This window comes from Carassius gibelio, chromosome A19, assembly GCF_023724105.1.
Source record: "Carassius gibelio isolate Cgi1373 ecotype wild population from Czech Republic chromosome A19, carGib1.2-hapl.c, whole genome shotgun sequence".
Classification (NCBI taxonomy): domain Eukaryota; kingdom Metazoa; phylum Chordata; class Actinopteri; order Cypriniformes; family Cyprinidae; genus Carassius; species Carassius gibelio.
Genome location: NC_068389.1, coordinates 21,387,117 through 21,410,486, shown reverse-complemented (window position 1 = coordinate 21,410,486; position 23,370 = coordinate 21,387,117). Strand labels below are relative to the sequence as shown.

Here is a 23,370-nt window from a genome sequence, read left to right as displayed (position 1 = left end):
AGGTAAAACAACACAACTTCCCCTTGAGATTGAACTGTTTAGCATTTCAACCCCCCCAAAATGTATAATTACTTTTTCACAAACTTTTAAATCTACCAAGATTATTGACACCATAACTCTCCACTTTTATAGCTGCTGTTAATTGATAAATACTATAGTTTAATGCTAAGGTTATGTGTTGATATCATGCTGTGTTGTGTTAATAAGTCCAGGGTTTATGGGAAATTATTCTGTTTTACGGGTTTATGGGTGTTTTGTGTGTTTGTTCAAATCCTGCTCTGTGATTTTACCATTTTGTTTGTGTAATGATTTACACAACATGCTTACTGCTATGTACACATCATAATGAATTGCACTTTATTGTTTCCAAAATGCTTCATTGAATGTTCACATATTTTGCTTAGAGGCTATACGTTTGTTTCCTTTACTGCAATTAATATTTTGATATCAGTCACATCAGAATGTATTAATAAAAGAGGAATATAATATTATAAAATTCAAATCAGCTCAAAAAATTTACAAAAAAAAATGCTCTTCGCATTTCTTTATTTGCTCATTAGTACCAATTTAAATTGTATTACTCAAACTTTGCGTTCCAGTTCGAGTTTTATCAGACACGATTAACCAATTCCAAGGTCAGACTTCACTGGTACTCATAAAGCATGAAATCCACACATGAATAAGTTACTTTTAAACTATTATTTTTAATGATATACATTTTAATGGTCTTCATTCGACTAATAAAACATCAATAGCTTTGAGTAAAATACTAAAATAAATCATTGTAAGATTACAGAAATGAAAGAAGCAACCACTGAATGACCATGCAATAATAAATAATCACATACAAACATGCAGAGTTTAAACATTTGTATAGACCAAGCTCAAAAAAGATCAAAATATATATACATAAGTAGGTAAAACCACAACAGTACTTCAAGTTACACAATGATATGCAATAAATGTACTATCAACACTATGATTCTCTAATCTGTGGGCTCATAACATAATAACCACCTAAAATGAAAGACAGTCTCAGTTTGAAAGGATTTGCCTAATCGCATGTTTGGCAGGTTAATGATAGCGGATGGAAATATATCAGATTACAATCTAGTATGATGTTTTCCGGGCTTCTCCTCTGGTGCTTTCTCATCAAGCGAAGCATCAGCCGTCACGATGGAGTCTGTGGAGCGGGTGCGCATTCTCTGGGGTGCTAGAGGTCTCAGGTTGGTGGGCGTCCAGGGCATTCGTCCCTGAGCTCTCTGGGAAGGTGCCACAGCCGCGTTGTTCCCTGTCTCTGTTTGCCAGGGTGGGTTTCGCATGGGTGGAGAGGTGTCTATCTCAGGTATGAATGCTGGATTATCAACACCAGCTGCAGTAAATAGAGTAATCATGATACTGAAATGAGACACCATAGAAACAACCATAAAACAAGAAGAATTTTTTCTACTCACTTGCACACTTAATGTAAATTTAGATAGATATTTTTGACAGACTGTGATGACACGTTCCAACAGTTATTAACACTGTTAATCTAGCAAAGTTTTTTATATTTTTTTATTTTATTTATTATTATTCAGTAGTATTAATTAACCGAAAACTAACGCCGCTGTTTCTTACACTCGTCCAACTAATGCAATCAAACTCTCTATATGCTTTTGCAAGGTTATAGAAAAGCTATTTAATTTTTTTTTACTATGGGATAAATGGTAATGTCAAATTGATTTTGTTTCCGTTCACCACTGTAAAAGTTTACCCAACAATGTTGACTTAAGCTTCGGAGAACCCCGGAAATGCGAAAAGGGTTCAATGTACAATATGCCGTTAATATGTGACATGAATTCAGTATGCAGCTTGATTCTTACCACCATGAGTGTTTGTGCTTCTCCTGTGGAAATGACCAGCAATTTCACCGCTAGAAGCACTGGCAGCCGAAATCTCAAAATCTGATTGGACAAAACAGATTAACTTTCATAGATATTCATGCTAAAATGAATGCAGCTACAGTACTTATATAAGTAATATCAAATATATAAATAATAAAAAAAAAATATATATATATATACCTCCATCTCCATATGGATGAGTTCTGTGTGGGTCTGCTGGTTTTCCATTAAGCTTAAAATACACATTAGACATTCAAGTATTATGTATAATTAGGATCAACATTTTTTTTAAACCCAATTTAACATAATATATTTAAAAAAAAAAACAACATCCATTTTTGATGTCACCCAAAACAGTCCTTATATTGATTTATTGATTTATTATTAGTATTATTTATTTTTTTGTGAATGCAGACCACGTACATTGAACTCTATTTCAAAAGATATTGAACATTAAAGTATATGGTCTAATACCTTATGTGTTGAATCCTTGTTGGGATGTTTGGAGAGTTTCTTGACTGGGTTGAAACCCATCTTAGCCGAATTGAAGGACTCAGTTCGACTTCTCATGGTTCTCTGGAAGATCTCCTGCATTTCATCTGGATTCTCTGAGGTGTTATAGTGATTGCGGCTGTAAGTGGGACAGTTCTGGTCAAAAACAGAAGAAATGGAATGATTTGGATGGAATGGGATTCAGATCATGGGCAGATGTATTGTGATAAGATATCCAAATATTGATAAGAAAACAAATAATAAACAAATAAATGGTTTGAGTGATCAGGAAAGTTCTAACATTTCTTCTGCTCTTGTACAGATGCTGATCTAGTAGATGATGGACACTGAGGTCATCAGGCGTGCTCTTCCTGTCTTGCTCGTGGATATCGAGGGATACAGATGGTATTGAGTTCTTCCTAGATTGAAAGAAGTCCAAATAATTGTGGTCAACATAAATTTAGCACAACACATTTAATCTATATTTGTGCAATTTATCTCGTAAACCCTCATAAACATTACCCGCTGCATTCAGTTTAGAAAAAATTGAAACGATTTGACAAAATACTTACATAACAGAGGTCACTGGAACATTGTCAATGTCAGCATACTGTAAAGCAAGCTTCTTCTTGAAGTCTACAGAGGTACTGTCATAATTACGAATGAAAGACAGAGAACCTTTGCATTCACCCTAAATGTGAAAAGAAAAAATAATAAAAAATGTATATATATATATATATATATATATATATATATATGTGTGTGTGTGTGTGTGTGTGTGTGTGTGTGTGTGTGTGTATGTATGTATGTGCGTGTGTGTGTGTGTGTGTTTCATTCACTACATACAGTAATGAAAGCTGAAAACAGAACACATTTTAGCAATTAACACAACATTACAGTAAAACTGGAAATACTCTCACCTCAGTTACATATTTTGTGGCATCCTCCAGATTGAGCTTATGGAAGGCACCAAAGATCGGGTCTCGGTGCTTTTTGGCATCGCTTTTCATTAGTAGCCAGCAGACATGCCTGTCTTCAAAATATTTCCAACTAAGAAAGAGAGAGAGAGAGAGAAAATGAGTAAAAGTTCTCAAACACACATTTTATATGTTTTTTTCCCCTTAAGTTTATTGCTCACTGTCTAGTCCACCAGTTATCTCCCATCCGGCCACAGATGTCCTCCATTGCTGTCAGTATGTGTTCAAAAGCCTATAGAGACACACACACAGTGTTATCACCCTTATTGTATTTCATTTATTTATTTATTTTTTTAAGTTGGCAGTTACCGATACTTAAATTTTTTACAATAAGCCTTTAACTGCGCATGGACTAAATCATATTTGCAGCATTGAAATTAAATGTAAGCAGTTTGAATTTGAATAGTTCGAAGCAGTTCCACGGCTCACTCATGCACTTTTTCAACTGAATCTGTCGGTTGGTTTCTCGCTCCAAACTTCCTCAAGCATTCAGACATACTCTACTGTCAGTACTTTGACACTTGTCAGTATAGCAGTGCGTTATAGGCAAAGTCTTTTCAGGTATTCTATAGTCTTTAGTTAAAGTCATATTATTTAACTTCATATCATTATAAGCAGAGGGATAAACTGTCATGAGTGTTTTTTACCCTGTTGTTCATTTTTCCATTGAGAGTCAGATCTGAATTAGTTGCCTTTTTAACCTTCAGCCATTGAACCAGTGGTTTCATGGTGATCCCCTGTAAAAAAATAATATTCACAGTGACTTCAAGTTAGCCAAACCATGTCTGTCATCAGATTAGGACAACTGAGAACTGAGAACATCACAAAATGCCCATTTTTATAATCAGAGGCCTTATGAATTCAAGTGACATCCATCCTTTTGCAACAGATCCATCATGGTGTGCACTAGTTATGGTCAAAATGAGTGATCGAAGGGTCACACCTGAAGAATGACGGTGAAATACACCACAATGAGCGTGGTACCAAGCATCAGATTCTTCTCTGGGATCTTCTTCTCATCTAAAAGGGCCGCGAGTCCATATGCCACTGCTCCTCGCAGGCCACCGTAGGCCATCACAAACTGGTCTGTGATGTCGATAGGAATCAGACGAGACTGATTCAAGACCCAGTTGAGGAAAAAAACACCTGCGTATGAAGGGATCCACAACTGACGTCAGTTTTTGATGTGTTTGAATTTTCAACATTCATTTTCATTCATACAGCATATTCATTATGGGTTGTTCTTTACGATTATTTTCCGTTATGTTCATATTACTCACATTACTGTTTTATGTTACATATTTACTCAAGTGTCATTCATTATTCAGTTATTCTCTATATTTTTCATTTAACACACATTCCATTTTCGCAATATATTTTTTTTCTTCTGACATATAAGAAAGCACGTTATGATATTTTAATAGGATATTGGAAACGTATTCTCTGCAAAAAAATATTTTTATATGCAATGATGCTTGCTGAATTTGCCTTCATGGTACCACATATTCTTTTTCAAGAGCTGATATTTGCTGTTTGCAAGGTGATATTTGAAATTGCCAAGATCTGCTATTTCTGCTCTAAAGGTGTAAAACCATGAAACCACAGCTACATCTGCATCTGATCTTATCTATACTTCGTCTGCCAGGATCTCTCCTGCCTCACTTTTCATGAACATGCTCAGAGTTTTAGGAAGCATTTCCAAGGAATCCATGACTTTAACTAACCTATGAACCTGAATACAACGACAAAGAGGATAGTGAGAAGGATGAAGCCAGTGTTCCAAACCCAGATGTTTTTATCAATGGCTGAAACTCCCAGGAAGACGAAGATCATGGTCTCTGAGCCGTTGGCCATCACCTTCAGAGTGTAACGCAACGTTGTGACAGATTTTTCATCCATGTTGGCATTGATGTACTTCTGACAGCAAACACCACAGAAAGTGATCCTGTCACACACAAAACCACAGTCCATGACTATTGTAAACAAATGGTTTACATTAATTGACTCATTTTAAAATGTAAGGATAATCATGCATTTATCAAGAAAGCAGTGACTTTCTTAAGAAGCTCTTACGAAAGTATTGCAGAGAGTGAGAGCATCTCAGCCGTCAGATAAGACAAGTAGCCAAGCACAATGATGAAGCCGGCTTCGATGACCTGGACGTTCTTGGTGATCCTGGTCAGCATGGATATCAGGATGGCAAACACAACACCAAGAAAGGAGCCTCCAAATGCCACAACAAAGAATGAAACTAGGAGAGCAAAACAATTTGTTGTGAGGGAGTGTCAAAGGGGGTTATTATCGTTAACTAAAACTAAAACCATAAAAAATAATTACTTAATATAATTAAAGTTATTTTATTTCCGCTGCCGAGGCAACATTTCACATTTTATTAAAGTTAAAGTCAAGTGTGAAATGTAAATTGCTGCCAATTGTGATGTTTTTCCAACTGAAACAGAATACTGAAGTGGGGATTTATTTTAGCGCACATCCTCTCCTGCTCTCATTCGGAGCAAACTAATGTTTAGAAGGGGAGTGTTCAAGGATATTCTTGCCAAACCGTCAAACTGATGTCAGCAGAGAAGGAATACCATTCCAGAACGGAAGCAAATATTCAGATTATGATCAAAGATTATACCAAGACAAACATTTATTTAATAATTTATTCAGTGGATTGACTTCCATGGATTAATAATTCACCTCCAGACTAGCAATGTGAGCTTACAAATTAAATAATGTCAATTTTGATTTCATGTGGACCTTAAGTTGAAGTACTAAAATAACCGACACTAAAACATAATAACCTTAATTGTAAAAAATAAAAAGCACAATAAAATTACTAATATATCAATTTAAATAAATAAATAATATATTTATAATATTAAAATCGAATCTAATTAAAATAAAATATCAATGCTACTAAAATAACACTGGTGTCAATTGGCTCAATTTGTGAAAAGGCATGACAAAGTGTTTATTAGGGATCAGCAGAAAACTGAATTTCCATTAGTGATCTAAGAGTTCTGCACCCCATTGTCTGTGTCCATACCTATTCCTTTAATAATCTCTGCTGCGTTGATTTTCGGGCCTCCCAGAGACACGAATGCATCAAACACATTATAAAGCACCTGTGACAGACAGAACAAGAGAGAGAAAGAGAGCTAATATTAGATGGATGTAATAGCCTACTATTATCAAATATCTACTTGACATTCAAGTGCATTTTTAAATGAAATATCCATGATTCCTTAAAAAAAGAAAAAGAAAAAAGAAACAGTTGTGACATTTAGAATTGTTGAGGAAAACTGAGACTCACCACTGTGACACCATCATTGAGCAGGGACTCTCCAAACACCAGGATGTAAAGCACTTCATTCACATGCACTTCCTCAAACACGGCAATCACTGCCACAGGGTCCACGGCCGATATCAGAGCACCAAACAACATGAACTGCAGAAAGCCGATGTTCAGAGTCCCTGGGGTTTAGTCAAACTGTTAGTTTTATTAAATAACTGAAACTTATGTATGTTTCTTATGCTTACCAAGACCATGTTTATTCATTTATTTGGTCACAAATTCAGTCAAAACTGTAATATTGTGAAATATTGAATATTATTACCATTTAAAGTAACAGTTACGTCTTAGGATGTGTGAATTTGTGTTTTGGAATCATGGTGTATGTCATTCATTGATGGGCTGCCAGTGGAGTTTCCTGTGCTCTTCCCTGTCCTAATCTAAATCTAGATGATTGGATCTACCTGCTCCTTTTGTTGGCTTTTTTGGCTTTACCCAGTCTTGAAGAAACAGTACTTTGAGTTGAAATTATTCTTTTGCGCTGCATGTGTGTCATTTGTTTATTATAAGCAAATGTATTTTCTTCTTGCTTTGTGAACTGAGTGCTGGAACTGTGAACAGTTCAAACCTTTCTCTTTGTCACTGCTAAACTTTATTTTAGAGTGATCCTTCCCTTTTGCCCATAGAAATCTAATTGGAAATGTAACAGTTTTCTATTCAGATGTATTTTAAAATGTAGCTTATTCATGTGATTCAAAGCTGAATGTTCAGCAGCCATGTCTTCAGTTTTTAAGGATATGTCATTGTAAAACTCAGATTTACCCATTGCACCCCCTTCATAGCAGGCCCATAGTGAAATGCCCACTGTGGCCGCATTCCAGCATGTCCCAATAATGGCATGGATAAGAATGGCACCCAGGTTGCTGAAGAATAGTTTGTTTGGCATGCAGTAACTTGCATCCAAGATGATCTGAGGAAGCAAGTAGTAGAAGAAGTTGGTGGGGATCAGTTTGAAAGTCTGCGCCTTGTCTGCTCCCCAGACGATTCCTCCCAAAATAAAGCCCAGGATGATGAGCAGCCCACTCTCTGGGAACACGCTGGTGACATTGTGGTTCAGCTCACACACTAAAAAGAGAGAAGACAGATGATGACAAGTGAAATTGTTAGTAGTCATTATTCAGGCTTAAGTTTCACATTGTCCTTAAGAAATATTTCTAATATGCTTCCACTGCTGTCACTTTGTGTCTTTGCTGAATAAAAGTATAATTTCTTTTAAAAAAAGGAAAAAAGAAATACACCTTGCTGAACCCAGACATTTGATGAATAGTGAATGTTTTTGAGTTTTCAATAAGTTTCGACATTTTAATTTCATAAGTTACAAGTTTTCATAAGTTTTTTTTTTTTTGTTTCTAATTTATATGTATATTACAACCCAGACTTTCAGTCTTATATATGGAGTAAAAAATGATGTGTGTTTTCAATCTTACCAAAACAAAGGAGTGTTTAATTTGTAAAAAAAAAAAAAAAAAAAAAAAATGTCCACCTCAGAATGTCCAACTCAATACTTCAGTACTCAAAACTTTGTATCAGAGATAACAATGTAGAATTCTCATGACTTTCAGAAAAGTAACAACATATGCAAGCTATTATTAGAAGATAAACCAGTGAGAGCCTGAGAAGTGTAAAAGTTCACAGCTCCAAAATTGCCTGTATGAACAATTCACACCAGTTATAAACACATTAAGCTCTCTTTGTGAAATGTACAATAAAACATTTTAAACTTTAGTTCACAGAAACTTTGTTTTTCATGTGATTCATTTAACATCAGTTACTTAAGCTAAAAATTAAGCTGCGCTACTGAGATTGATGTTTCATCATCTCCTGCAGGAAAGGAAGTTCGAGGCGGATGAACCGCTCATCCTGCTCAATGTTTAAGGTAAGATAGTTAATAAAGTGAGTAACATATTTTCTATCTTGTGAACCAATCTGTCAGTCTCATTATCATATATCATCAGCATATCATTGCACCTGTACCATATTCATTTGGTTTTGGTATTATGTTATGATGAGAAATGTTTGATCTGAGCACAGTTTAAGATTTTAGTGAGATCTTGTCTGTACCTTAAATAGACATGTAGGATTACTGGAGTCATTTTATTAAGTAAAAAATAGGAAGTAGAAGATTTAATTAAAATTGATTGGATTTCCATTTGCTCATTTCTATGTAAGAGAAATAATTCTTTTCCTATTGGATCACTCGCTGGATTCTTTCACACAGGATTTAAAAGCTTCGTCACTGCCAGACAAGGTCATCTGAATGAGATTACATTTAAATGCCCACAATTACAGAACTTTACAGTGTCTTTGTAGCATGTTAATGATATTATGCAACAGGATTATTTGACTTTGATCTGTTATTTTATCATGGACTGTTCAAACGTGTCATATTTTAAGGCTGCAATTGTTTAGCCAAGCAACAATTACAGACTACACTATTAGATTTTTATGTGGGATATGTGTTTATTTGTTGGGTTTGGAGTAGTTTACATCCCGCCGACTGTGTGATTGGACGATAACGGCTGCCTATAACAAACCGAGCTGGCCTAAACTAGTAAACTGTTCTGCACCTTGCTGACCCCTGTCTTGTATATGTTACACCCGATGTCAAAAAAAGATCAGGAAAGTTACAGCTGCAGGGGAACGTTCGTGTCCATTATGCTGTAGGTGACCTTGACTTAATGTTTTTACGAGTGAGCTAGAATTATTTTACAACTGAGAATACTAAAATAGCAGCATGTATCTTGAAATCTTGAGTAATGAGTGATGTAATTATTTGTCAATGTCTTTGCAATCAGTACTGTCGACTTGTACAGTGAGTAAAACTGAATACCTTGGCAACAGAATCAATGATCAACATTTGAGAGTATGTGGTACATCAAGTCCTGGTATTGCGCATACATTTATGCAGCCTCGTTGTTGCATGTTGCACTGCACAGGGGTGACTTTCACCAAGGGACACAATTATTATCGTTTTACATTTCTGACAGAATTATACACTATCTATCAACTGTAAATAATGATTTTAATAAGTAAAAGATAGCCATTGTTAAATTTTTGCCCTTTTTAATAATACAAATTATGGAAGGGTGCGGAATTGTATATCCCAGTAATCCTACATTGTAACTGTTTTTTTTTTCTGTTTTTTTCTTTTGGTGTTTTAGTGAGTGTGTGTGTGTGTGTTTGTGTGTGTGTGTGCTCTTGTTTTTGTGACATATCAGGACACAACTCTTTATATTGACATGGGTCTGACACAAGTATTACAAGGAGAGGGTGACTTATGAGGACATAACCCATGTCCCCATTTTTCAAGACGCTTATAAACCATACAGAATGAGTTTTTTGAGAAAGTAAAAATGCACAAAGTTTCCTGTGAGGGTTAGGTTTAGGTGTAGGGTTGGTGAAGGGCGATGGAATATACAGTTTGTACAATATCAAAACCATTACGCCTATGGGATGTCCCCACTTTTCACATAAACAAACGTGTGTGTGTGTGTGTGTGTGTGTGTGTATTGGTTGTGTTTACTTCAATTCGTTAAATCAGAAAATGAACATTTATCCTACAGTCTGATTTTGACTATCATGCACTAAAGCTGACCTGACACTGTGCCTTTGAGGAAAGTCAAAGATTCAGGTGGCCCATTAATTATTTAATGTAGTACATTATTAACTAGCAGTAAGGTATTGTTTCAGCACTGTAAGTTCTCAGAGTAGATCTCTCCAGCTTTGTTCTTTGTCAGTGACGTGTTACAGATCATGTACTTGTACTAAATATAAATGATATACCTCATTTGCTTCTTGCCAAAAGCCAATTAACAGAGGCTATGAGTTTATGAACATGGAGTCTTTGCGTGCACAGAATAAGGATGTAAGACTGCAGGTCACATTGACATGAAACATGAAGAAATGCACTAAGCAATCACCTTCAGATTTTAACATTGGGCTGTCAATTTATGAAACATTTGAATCGAATTAATTACATGACTTTCACAATTTATTTATTAACTGTATTTGCCTAAACCATACAAACTAAAATGAAGACACTATAAAAAGTGTCGTTAGCAGTCAGTAGCCTATATTGTTTGTTCGCTTCTTTATTTATTTTAAGCCTGACGTTGAACAACAGTGCAGCAATATATTTTGCAACTGTATTTTTTGAAACTAAAAATCAATAAATTGATTGGGTCATTAATTTTCTAGAGTCACTGACTAACAAGACAAACCAGATTTTACTTGACTTTCAAACGTAGAATTACAGATGTCACTGTTACTTTTTTAAAAGTTCATTTTAAATACAGATTTTAAATTTAATTTTTATTTTTTAGAGTTGTTTAATAAGAAATGCATCACTTTTATGTTTATTTTTAATTAAATGAACCAGTATATGCTAATTTCTTTTCTTTTTTTCTTTTTTTTTTGTGTGTTTTGTCTATTTTATTGGTGGAAAGTACAAATAACTTTTAGACCACACATAACCTACTATGGCAAAGAAAGTTGTTATGGAAAAAGCTAATGCACCTTTGTTTTTCATTTTTAAAACCTTCATCTTGTCTCGCCTATCTGAACTTCCTCATCACCTTGAACTCAACCTCCATAACATTGTGCTCTTTGTGTTCTTTGCTAATTCTCGTACACTCTTTCTCCTGTCAAATCTCTTAAAGTCATTGACTCTTGAAAAGGTCAGGTCACTTTTTTTAATGCCAGTGCCAAAAAATCATGTAAACTTGAAGCCTGAAGGGGGCAGAAGTATACTACATTTATGACACTGATTCCTCAGACAACTGAGAAACTCTTCAGTTAGGAGGAGTCCACCTTGACTTTCCAAATACTGTCTAAGATAGATAGATAGATAGATATAGAAGAGTAGCTAAAGAAATCTGGCTAGCTTTATTCATTGTGCAATGTTCTTTTGTGGCCGCATTTTATAGAAAAGAAAAAAGATTTAGACAAAATTGACCGATAATAACTGATATGAGGGTTAAAAGAAGAGTATCTTGTATTCGTTAGGACTGCATTTATTTATTTTTATTTGAAGTGCTTTCGTCTGGTGAAATATGACTCTGATTTTGTTTTGCAGTACAGTATTTGTGCTTTGAGTTCAGAAAAGAACTCGAGAGATGGTCTGTAATTCGATATTTAAGATATCAGATAATCTGTTTGATTCCCATTCGATAATAAGCTGTCAGATGTGCACCTTCACTGGTATTCAGTGCCACTTAACCACACTGTAATAATAAATAAATGTTACATGTAAATGTTAAATTGTGATGTTAATATACCAACCTACTGAAAAAAAAACACAGGTGGTAATATAAAGCAATATGAAAAGTAGCTTTTCCACAGCTGAGATAAATACTAATTTATAGAAGGTACACACGCAATTCTGGGAATCTAAACTGATGGGGGTGCGGGGGTTCAGCTGCATACCTTGTGATGTTTTACTTCCAAAAAAAAAAAAAACTGTAACTCAACAGTATTTTACCGTAAAATTACACAAAATTTCCCGTTAGATTAGTTTTTCAACTTGTATAGTTATGGAATGGATTAACAGGTTTTTACCATAGACCGGATGGTTTTTAACATACAATTATTTTTTTTCCGCTCTTCTAAAATTATGGTAATTTTTTAAAATGCAGCATTCCTCAAACTGAAATTCGCTTCAGAGTCAATTTTATTTTTGTTTTTTTTGTGCAGACAAAAATGCTTACAGTAGATTTATTTTGCTATTTGTATTAAACTTACATTGAAAATTAAAAAAAATAATAATAAGTTTGATGATTAAACTTACCTAATTTACAGAGCCAACAGGTCAATATCCAGAGGGCCACCAGGTATGGAGTTTCTATATGATGCCATTTCCAGGTGACAATAGGTAGTGTAGAGATTTCTGAAGGAGCATGTCCATCGGTGGAATCGTTAATCGAGGTGCTAGTATGCTCAGTAGCTGATGACTTTAAAGAATAGTTATGGCCTACTTCAACACTATCTCCTTCTAATGTTTCAGCCTTGCATGATGTAATGAAAACTATTAATAATGCTAGAAGTGCAAACTGCTGTAGAAACGCCATCATAGACTTCTGTTGAGCAAAAAACATATTTCACTTTCTGCTTGTGCCTACTTGCATTAATTAGCTGTTATTGATGTTGTAATTATGTAGTCCGTCCCGTATCCTGACGTTTCTAAGCGGCTGTCACCAGTGTCTTTCTCCTCGCTTGTCAGTCTGAGATTGACATGCATATAGTGTACATTCCTTCTCTTATTTGTCCCTCCTCTTAGAAAATAGAGATTCACTTTGGAGGTAGTTTGTGATCCCTCCCTGTTTTTTTCTCACAGGTGACTAACATTTTGTGTGGGACTTCTCCATGGGATTTGTTTGACACGTTTCTTTATTAAAGGGGGAGGATTGGAACACCTTGGGCTGAGAGTCAGATAATAACAGAGGCCCATACATATGGCAAACACAGGTAAAACATTGTCTCTTAAACATCAGTGTCAAGAATGCTCCTACTGTTCACACAAGCCCCAGTTAAACTTTGAAATTATAAATTCACTGCATAATGTTTGTATTTAGAAAATGCATCTTGAATTAAGTTTATTTGGCAATTAATTTATGTATTTATTAATTCATTCTTTTGTTAGAATCCTTAGAAGGAGTTGTAGCTTGTTCCGACAGAAAGGGCCAAGGTGGGCGATATGGCAAAAATACTATATTAGCACGATATAATAGTCCAGGTGATAAGGGAAATTAATGTTAACTTTTTCATAAAAGCATGAAACTTGATACTTTTGTATAGTTCGCAGCCCTAAACATTTTCAGAAATAGAGCAATCGCAAAAACAACCCGTGGTTGCCATGATGAGCATTTTACATTCGACCATAACCAAAAAATGTATTTTGTGTCATATCTCCTACATGATAACACAGAAAAGCCAATGTTTACCCCTGGGTTTTGATGGCCAAGAATAACAATAATGCCATATGCAGCAACACAAACTGTTCAAGTGAAGAGTTAATGGTGAAATCAGCAATGTGAGAAGGAAATTACATCTGAGCATTACAGTATCACAGCATTTACAAAAGTCCATATTATGGCTATTAATTTTTTCTTTATTTGATAGCCAATATTTTATTCAATAATACATTAAAAGATGGTTTTCAAAAAAAAAAAAAAAAATAATAATAATAATATATATATATATATATATATATATATATATATATATATATATATATATATATATATATATATATATTTCAGATATATTAAAAAAATAATCTCAGTTAAGTGTATTTTTCCTTACCTCTCGGGCAGAGTCAGGTTGGTGGTATGTTTCTAATTAATTTCTTGTTCTATCTCAACAATGCTCTTACATCACATGCAATCAGGTGAACAGTTAATGGTTAATTCAGTGACTTTATGAGAAAGATTACAATGAAATCTCAGAAGATGCAGGATGAAATTTCAAACACATTTCATGTAAACTTAATTTACAATTACTCTTTGAGGCCAGAGTTGTCTGTTTTCCACGAGGATGAAGCCAGAGTCCTGCATGTGCCCGCCTGGCCTCAAAGAGTAATTGTAAATTAAGTTTACATGAAATGTGTTTGAAATGTCATCCTGCATCCTGCATGCAGGCGGGTACATGCAGGTGAATCACTAATATTTAATGTAATGGGTGGAATAATATTTATGTGTAGGGTGTGATGCGGGTGCGGGCCGGACGGTGACCAGCACGGGCGGGTAGTGGGTTCAGTCACCAAGACTATTTTGACTCAGTCCAGTACACACTTGATTGACAGCTGTAGTGATTATATTAAAGGGAGTGCTCTTTGCTTCCTTTCTGTATTTTCTGTACAATTTGAATTAACTTTTTTTTGCGTACCTCATGTAGGAGATTTAATGCTGGTGCGGTTCTGGTCGCAGTTTTTATGTCAAATGGGTCGGGTATAGGATTAAATTATTGTTGCTATCGGATAATGGTGTTCTGTTAATTACTGCGATTGTGGGAATATCATTTCAACAGGAAAGGTGAATGAAAATGCCTCTCTGTGATGCTACCACAAGGCATCGCTTACAGATCTCAGGATTTTGGAGGGGATGTAGATTCGTAAATGTGAGGAGGAAGTAGGAGGGTTTTGAGCCTGTGGCTGTTCTGTACGCAAACATCAATGTCTTGAACTTGATGCGAGCCGCAAACGGTCGCCAGTGCAGGGAGATAAAGAGAGGTGTGACATGGGCCCTTATGGGCTCTTTAAAGACCAGTCGTGCCATTGCATTCTGAAACATTTGTCGAGGTTTGATTCCACATGATGGAAGTCCAGCTGGAATAGTCCAGAAATGACAAGGGCCTGGACAAGAAAGTCTGCAGCATGCTTTGTTTGGAAGGTCCTGATCCTGATCCAGTCAGCCCGAGATCCATGCAGCTATTATTGGATTGTCTGGTTAAAATTTATAATAGAGCTGCGTTTCATTAGCATAGCAATGGTAGGAGAAACCATGTGCTTGCATAATGGGCCCCAGTGATGTAGTGTATATTGTGAAAAGGAGGGGTCCTAGAACTAATCCCTGAGGAAACCCTGTAACTGGCTGATGTTCTTTGGATACCTCTCCTCTCCAGGAAATCATGAAAGAACTACCTGTGAGATAAGATTCAAACAAGTGGAGTGCAGAGCTGGTGATGGTAGACAGGAGAATCTGATGATTCACAGTGTCAAAAGTGGCAGATAGATCCAGCAGAATAAGAACTGATGATTTGGAATCAGCTTTCGCAATCTGCAAGGCTATTTTTACCGACAGTAATGCAGTCTCAATCCCTTTTTCACATTGCAAGTTGGTCCCGTAAAATTACTGGAGTGGCTTCTGTGTGAACACAAATATGTCCCGGGATTGATTCCGGAATCTGTCCTGGGTTAGGGACTTAATAACTTTGCTGGGTTCAGTCCCGGAATGGGCTCCAAAGCCAGAACCAATGCCGTACAGGGTGCGTCGTAGTAATGACACACCGGTTGTTTTGAAGGCAGGTCAACATTTGCGACGAAAAAATATGTTCATACTGTAATGAAGCAGTGATCAGTTAGCTCCTCACTATCCACGCTTCAGCTTAAGTTAAAGTTAACGTGCCTAGTGTTTATGACTTGTACATTACACGTCACATCCTGATACCACGTGACATTACAGGACCTTTATGGGTTGTGTGTGAACGCACACACAGATCCAGGGAAATCACTGGCAGTGTGAATGAACCAAATTCTAACGATCCAGGAACAATTGCCGGGACACCTGTATATTATCTGGACTATGGACTATTATATTATATGGTCACTGCGGAAACCTGATTAGTTAACATTCAGTTGGTCATTCTCTGAAAGAAATAATGTAACTGTGTCTATAAAGGTGTGAACCAAATGGTCCTAACAGTATCTGTTGTTTCTAGCCCTTTTATCTTCAGGTATAAAATTATATCCCACAGACAGAACTTTGGGAGAAGCTATGATTCATACAAGGGTTAAGATTGTTTGAAGGAAGACATGCTAACATCGCTATTGAAGAACTGCTACACTACCATCTTCAATAAAATCTTCTCCCCACAAAAATGTTGGTCAAGCCTAATTTTTTTTTTTTGCATTAGAGAAATCTAGTACATTGGTGAGCCACCCAAAAGACTGCTCTCTGTCTGAGAGGGAAAGAAAAATACACTTACTTAATATTATATATTTTTTAATGTATATATATCTGAAATGTATGATTGTATTCTTTAAAACAATCTTTTATCGTACTATTGAATAAAATATTAGTTAAGCTGCTGTATGGTGGGTGTTCTGGTGCAATATGGGATCACTGGCCTGACAACGTCAGACTTTGTACTTCCACTTCTGCTTTAGGTTATGGAAATCGAAAACGACAGCAGACATGGAGACACGGGATGCTATTTGCTCTGAATATTCCTTGCATTTGCCAACTGAAGCCCGAACAAGAAGAGTGTTTGTTTCACATTTTGATTGGAGGTGATGTTGTGGCCTTACTCCCGACAGGTTTTGGGAAAAGTTAAATTTATTAACTGTTACCGATCGTCGGCGAGAAACTGGGGAGGCCAAAGTCTGGCAAGGTGATATTTGTGATTGTGAACTGCCATGTTCCATCCGGTATTTCGATTGATGGTTTTGTTTTCGTAGCATGTGTTTACGGTGGAAAGCCCATACACATAATATCAAATGGCAGCCCATAGACATAAAGTCAAGTGGCAGTGAATTAGAGACCTGCTCTCCTGCGAGACCCTAAGCAGCAGAGCGTGGGACGGGACAAGATGGGCAAGTGCTGCCGCGGGCGGGTAGACACTCGTGTGTTTACGGGAGGTGGGAAAATAAAATGATTCACAGGACATAAAACAGAAATGTGAATTTCTGCTTATTTAAAAGAATTTATGTTTTAGGTATAAAATATCTAAAAAAATGAACTGTTATTCATCTACTGCACAAAAACAACATGAACTGATATAAAATATAAAAGATTAACATAGCATATGCATACTTTCTATTTAGGCTATAACACGTGTTCGCTGTGTTGAGCAATGCAGTGCTGAAATTTGTGTGCTCACGAATTCTCTCATAACACAAAAATTGTAGACATTATTAAAGATTCATTATGCGTATTTATTGGGTTATAACAGAGATTTGTGAGATTGCAATGAAATGAGAGGTCTTTCAGAGATTATAAATGTAGCGTGTTTTGTTTTACCATGCATGCAGCAGCCGCTGGCTTTAGTTAAAAATAACAGTGTTCTGTGAATGTTGATGCTTTAATGACACATATATTGGGAGCGTGTATGCTGGGACTTCATGGAGAAAAAAGTAGCATTACTAGCAATGTAACTAATTACTAATTTCTTCTGAAATACACTAATCAGAATCTTCGGATCATCAGGATGGAATGAGAAGTAGAGTTGAGTGTAATCAGCATAGCAGTGATATGAAAAGCCTTGTTTGTGAGGCACCCCAGTAGCTTGTGACTTGGACACCTCACCCCTCAAGATACCTTGTAGGACCTATCTGAGAGATAAGACTCAAACCACTGGAGAGCAGTTCTTATCCACATTATTCATTAAAATATTGATCTGTTTGAAGGATTCCATTAATGTAGGTCACAAAATGTGTAAATCATTAGTAATCTGTAAATCATGTGTCAGTTAAGACCAGTACAAACGCTCCCCCACTGTGTAATGTATTATGTTGCAATATCATCTTTCTCCCTCAAAATGAAACTCCATGAACCATAAGTTGTGGTTTTGCTATGATATGGAGGAAGGAAACATTTTTACAGGATCAGTCATGCTTATAGTGTAACATGTTGTTCCATACTGGTTTAGAGGATTTGATCAGTGGTTTACACTACAAGTTCTGGAAATTAGATTATAATAAATGTTTTAAAGCATAACAGTGCAATTCATTTTTTCCTGTACTTTAAGACATAATTTGTGACATCCTCCCATGGCTTTGTTTGTTCCAGATTGTTTATTTTAAAAACAATCAAATGCACACATTTCTACACATCATAAAACAGGACACCGACAGTATTGGGTATTTGTTCTTAGCATGGTGAAATTCCTTTATAGGCAATCTAAAGAGGGAATGCATTGTCTCTGACTGACCGCTGAGTTTGTGTGAATCCACAACCAAAAAGAAATAAGACATGTTTTAATTTAGCTTTAATAAAAGCACAATGTCAAATCCCAAGGAAATTTTAAAAACTACAGGCTGCAATTATATTTAAAAATCTTTGTTATGTCCATAATGCATCATTTATTTTTAGCACAGACAGGATCCTGGGACTTCATTGACGCACTCCAACAAATAAAAACATTGTACCTACTTTTTTACTTCCTGCTAACTATGTTAAGGGGAAGGGGGTTGACTTTGGAAAGGTAACAAAGCAACACACTTATAAATTAAATTAAATTAAAATTAAAATAAAGAAATGTATGCATTTAGCAGATGCTTTTATCCAAAGCGACTTACAGTGCATTCAGGCTATCAATTTTTACCTATCATGTGTTCCCAGGGAATCGAACCCCCAACCTTGCGCTTGATAAGGCAGTGCTCTACCAGTTGAGCTACAGGAACATTGAAAAAAACCCTATAAAAACAATAAAACTTATAGTTTTATCTTTCTCTTTCAGACACCAGCAGAATCTCCATGTATCCTGAGCAGATGTCATTCAACTTGCATTTGAAGGAGACGCTCTGCACTGATTTGACTTTACAGGGCTCATGAAACTGGTCGTGGCACAGGAACGAAGGTTTGGCCATTAACAAGCTTCCTGAGTGGCTTTCTAATATTTACTGTTACAGTAAAGGACTTCTCAGCTAGCAGGAAAGTACTTTTTACAGCTAATTGAGAAGAAGATCAGAACACCATGAACCTGTATTGACCTGTATTTACATGAGAACACTCCCGTTATGTGTGTTTTATCATCCAGTCAGTCAGCGGTGCGATGAAACATCAGTGTTGTGCTATAAACACTAAAGATTATAGACAACTACACGCAACTACCCACAAAAATAAAGGTGCTTCATGATGAACCTTTTTTTCTAAATGGTTTAATAAAGAACCTTAAACCTGTTTCACAAAAGGTTCTTTTTGTTGAAAGAAGGTTCTTCAGATTATAAAAAGGTGAGAAAGAGATGGTGTTTTAAAGTACCTTTGACCGAATGGGTCTTTGTGGAACAATAAATGGTTCTTCTATGGCATTGCTGTGAAAAACGTTTTAAGCACCTTTATTTTTTAAGAGTGTTAATATTAATTTTCTCATTTAAGGATCTAATCTGGATGTGGTAAAGTATTTCTGATTGCTTGGACAGGAATAGAAAATAATGACTCACTGGAATGAGTAGTGTATCACTTTATCAGACATTTCCCTCCCTATCAGAAAATCCATGAGTAGAAATTATGGTATGTGCAATTTAAGGTAGTTAGCGTAAAAAAAAAAAAAAAGTAATTTAGATGTTTGTCCAGACAATTGGAAAATTTGAATGAGAAATGTTATACTGCAGTTATATTAAAAACTTTTTATCACAGTCACCAAGATCTCAAACAGGACCCAATCAAAACACATGAAAAGTGTACAAACACCTGATACAAACTTGAACATTGCTTAAAACATCTGCAGAATATAATTTACTTATGTTTTGATGTATTGCAGATGACAAAATGTTCTAAAAGTTACAACTTGCAGATGAAAAGGCAGGTGTGATGTGTGTGAATCAGACAAGTGAAGTTTACACAATAAATCATGTTGTGCCAGTAGTGTTATAATTGAGCTAAGGGTGGACTAATTGTTACGTGAAAGTTGACCTCTCTCCGTGTTTTTTTTTTTTTTTTGAAAAACATCTAAAGTTTCGTTTAATTAGTACTGCTCTCTTTAAATAACTAAATATATTTACTTGGTCATAAATACAATAAACACAGTAAAGCTGAGAAAGTTAATTACCATTTTCTTTTAAATAAATATTTGTATATATTTTAAGGTAAAAAAAAAATACAGATTTCTATGTTATAAATATTTTTTACTGTCTTTAATGTGTATATATAACAAAAATAATCTTTGCTTTGATAATTTTGCTAGAAAAGACAAAAATGCTGATTCTTAAAAAATTATTGTGTGTGAAGAATAGGAAGAATAAGAAGGAGATGAAGGAGAAGAATATTCACAAATAATTGATTGGATCTTTTTCTAACTTTGGTTTTTGTTTCACTATAGGGGATCGCTTTGGGTGTTACCAAATGCAGAAGCTCTTGACACAACGTCTGTCTTTGACAAACCGGTCAAACTGTGACCCCTGCCAAAGTCATTCATGCTTTCTTCTCATGTGAGACTGCAGCAAGCTCTCTCAGCCCAACTTGACTGCTGATTTCGCTAAACTGTTCGAAAGGCTGACCATCATTAGAATCTGTCAGCAAACACAAGGTGAGTTGGGCTGGATTGTGTTGAGTGACATCCTTAAAAATATGAATATTGTCCACGCCAAGGCAAGCTATTCTAATTGGCCTGTTGCATATTAAATTACAGTGGTAAGTGTCAATTCAACTTGAGGCTTTACACGTCAAGGCGAGCCTTTGGAATGTTTAATTACCTTAGACCAACAGGCTGTATCAGGCTGTGCGTCATTGCTGGGGAAAATCTTGGAAAGGAGAGTGAGAGTGGCAGTGGCTAACAAGCTGAACCTATGCCTGTCCAGAGGTGCCACACCATCTCACCATCTCTAACTCTGATCTCCTCGATTTAGACATTGATGACGAAGAGGAGGAAGCCAGTCATCTCTTCCCCGACCAACAGTCTAGGCCACCTAAGAGTGAACTTTATGATGGGAAAAGGTTGCCTCCTGCTCAGCCTGCGGAGAGACAACAACTGCCTGACGTGCCTGTTTGCATGAAGGAAATGTCCCACTACTGGTCTAGCCCCTTTAAGAGCAAGCTCCCCACCAAGGGGTATTCCATATTGGAGATACAATGGATGGGAGAGCTGGGGTCGGACCCCCAACAGTAGAGTCTTCGGTGAATCTCCATTAAAATCAGCACTCTGTTTTCTGTCTTCTCTTGATTTTGCTGCAGAGTGAGATGGAATATATATCAGCGGATGTATGAATATGCAGGGCAGTCCGTGTGCTCACTGAACCTAGTGACTTTACTGTCAGACTACCAAGCGGAGATTTCGGAGGAAATGGGGTGGCATCTGGATTTAGGAGCACCGAACCCTGCACTCTGGGACTAAATTTGTGCTGTGAAAGATTTGATTGTGTGCTCTTCCCGTGGCATGGTTCAGGGCACGTGATAGGCTTGGCTGTATCAGGTGAAGTAATTGATGCTGCTTATGACCCTAAGGTGCTGTTTGGCCCAGCCCTTGGTAAAATGAGGGAAACCAGCACTCTCAGCAAACAGGAGAGTGAAACTTTTAACTTCTGTCTGCCACGTAAGCAAGCGACGTGATTACCCACTCAACTGGCATGACAGGGCTTTGCAGCAGCAGCTGCGGCAAGAGGGGGACAAGTGGGCACTAGGGCTCTAAGACCTGTCACAGAGGACAGCGTGCTAAAAACTATCGAGGTTTTTGACCACACATTTCAGTTTGGGGGAATTGAACATAAATACTGCAGGCTGAGGGCATTGTGCTCCCCAAGTTCAGAGAACACATAACACATGAATAAATGTTGCGTTATCACAGCCAGTCAAGCAGCCGAGGTTGATATCCTCCAAAGACACACACAAAAAAATGCACTGAAACATAAGAAGTGCTCCCCTAGTTTCACAGCTGGAGGAAGCGCTCACTCCTTCAGTGGGAGCCAGCATGGCAGCAGTTATGATGTTATCACTGTGCAACTTCAGCCAAGTGGAAGTGTTCTTCTCTCTGCCCGTTTAGCCATTTGATGCACATGTGCAGTTCATCCGTGGGTTCTGCCAATGATTTCATGGGGATAGTCTTCAATGTTCTTTGCTCACTTTCTGTATATAATAGCATAATAAATAGTAACTTAGTGTTTTTTCTTAAATTCGCATTAAATACAAAGTCAGTCGTGTTAATAATTTATGACACCAATATCTGGTACTTAAGTAAAAAGACTGGTTTTATGCATAGTTAATAGCTTTCGCTAACATTATGCTACTTCGCCCATCGCACTTTAAAGATTAACTAACATAATCTAAAGATGCAAAATGCATTTACTTACAATAACACATTCGAGAATCAAGTTCATTCATGATATAGTTATCAAGTGTCTGAATATTTCTTATTAAAAAGGCCTACAATATAAAGTGCTACACCCCCCCCCCCCCCCACACACACACATACACACACGTGGCTCCCTCAAAAATATTAAGTTCATGATGTCCCTGCAAATATTTAAATTATTTAGTGTTAACCAGTGTGGTTGGAGCTGTAACATTTTCTCAGCATGTTTTAGTGAAAACGAAAAAAATTCCACAGTATAGTTGCTTACATCAGTCATCAGGGGCTCACTTCAACTGCATCAGATGGCAAAGAGGCAGATCACAGAGGAGCAGATTATTGTCCAGGGGAAACCTCCTGTATGGAAACTCCATCCCCATGTGGTGAACCAGATATGGCCTTGTTTGGGATTTGCTTGTGGTGCCTTTTGCTAATTTAGCATCATGATTCTCCTGCTCTATAGAGTCATTAGTCGCATGTTATTTTGGTTTGACTGGTAACTGGCTAAAAAAAAAAAAAAGCCTGAATTCACCCTCATTCATACCACAGATGCTAACAAACTTTGGAAAAACCAACTCACTTGCAATGATCAATCAAGCGATCATACTAAACATTGGTAAACCGCTGGCCTATCTGACTCATAACGGCATTGCAGAACATCAGTGCAGTCTCATGAAATCTAAATGAGAAGTTATTGACAAGTAGAGGCATCTAGAAGAGAACCTGTTTAAGTTAAACATTTGTGTTAAGAAATCAAAGGATTTAATTTTAAGCAATGAATAAATACCAGAAATAGAAACGGTTATAAGTCCTAAAAATAGACACTTTAAAAGTCGCCTTTTAAAGATAAGACAGATAAGAGTTCATAAATCCCCTGGTAAAAGGCTTATGGGAATAATAAATGATAAGAAATGAATAAACATGAAGTACAAATAGAGATAAAGAT

At 36.4% G+C, this 23,370-nt stretch overlaps 1 protein-coding gene and 1 long non-coding RNA gene across 2 annotated transcripts; one reads left to right on the top strand and one right to left on the bottom strand.

Moving 5' to 3' along the window:
* Positions 1-552: 552 nt before the first annotated feature.
* LOC127935874 (sodium/hydrogen exchanger 3-like) lies at positions 553-12,945 on the bottom strand. The gene is made up of 16 exons (XM_052534079.1): positions 12,496-12,945; positions 7,473-7,775; positions 6,672-6,832; positions 6,405-6,483; positions 5,429-5,606; positions 5,080-5,300; positions 4,299-4,501; positions 4,003-4,092; positions 3,517-3,587; positions 3,299-3,428; positions 2,951-3,069; positions 2,680-2,797; positions 2,361-2,534; positions 2,067-2,118; positions 1,866-1,946; positions 553-1,372 (listed from the first exon to the last, which is right to left on the bottom strand). The coding sequence occupies exons 1-16, from the start codon at positions 12,800-12,802 to the stop codon at positions 1,104-1,106; spliced, it is 2,556 nt and encodes an 851-aa protein (XP_052390039.1). The 5' UTR covers positions 12,803-12,945; the 3' UTR covers positions 553-1,103.
* Positions 12,946-13,049: 104 nt separating this feature from the next.
* Positions 13,050-21,700, top strand: LOC127935880 (uncharacterized). The gene is made up of 3 exons (XR_008148194.1): positions 13,050-13,172; positions 18,882-19,001; positions 20,463-21,700. It is a non-coding gene; the product is annotated as an uncharacterized LOC127935880 (long non-coding RNA).
* Positions 21,701-23,370: the final 1,670 nt, after the last annotated feature.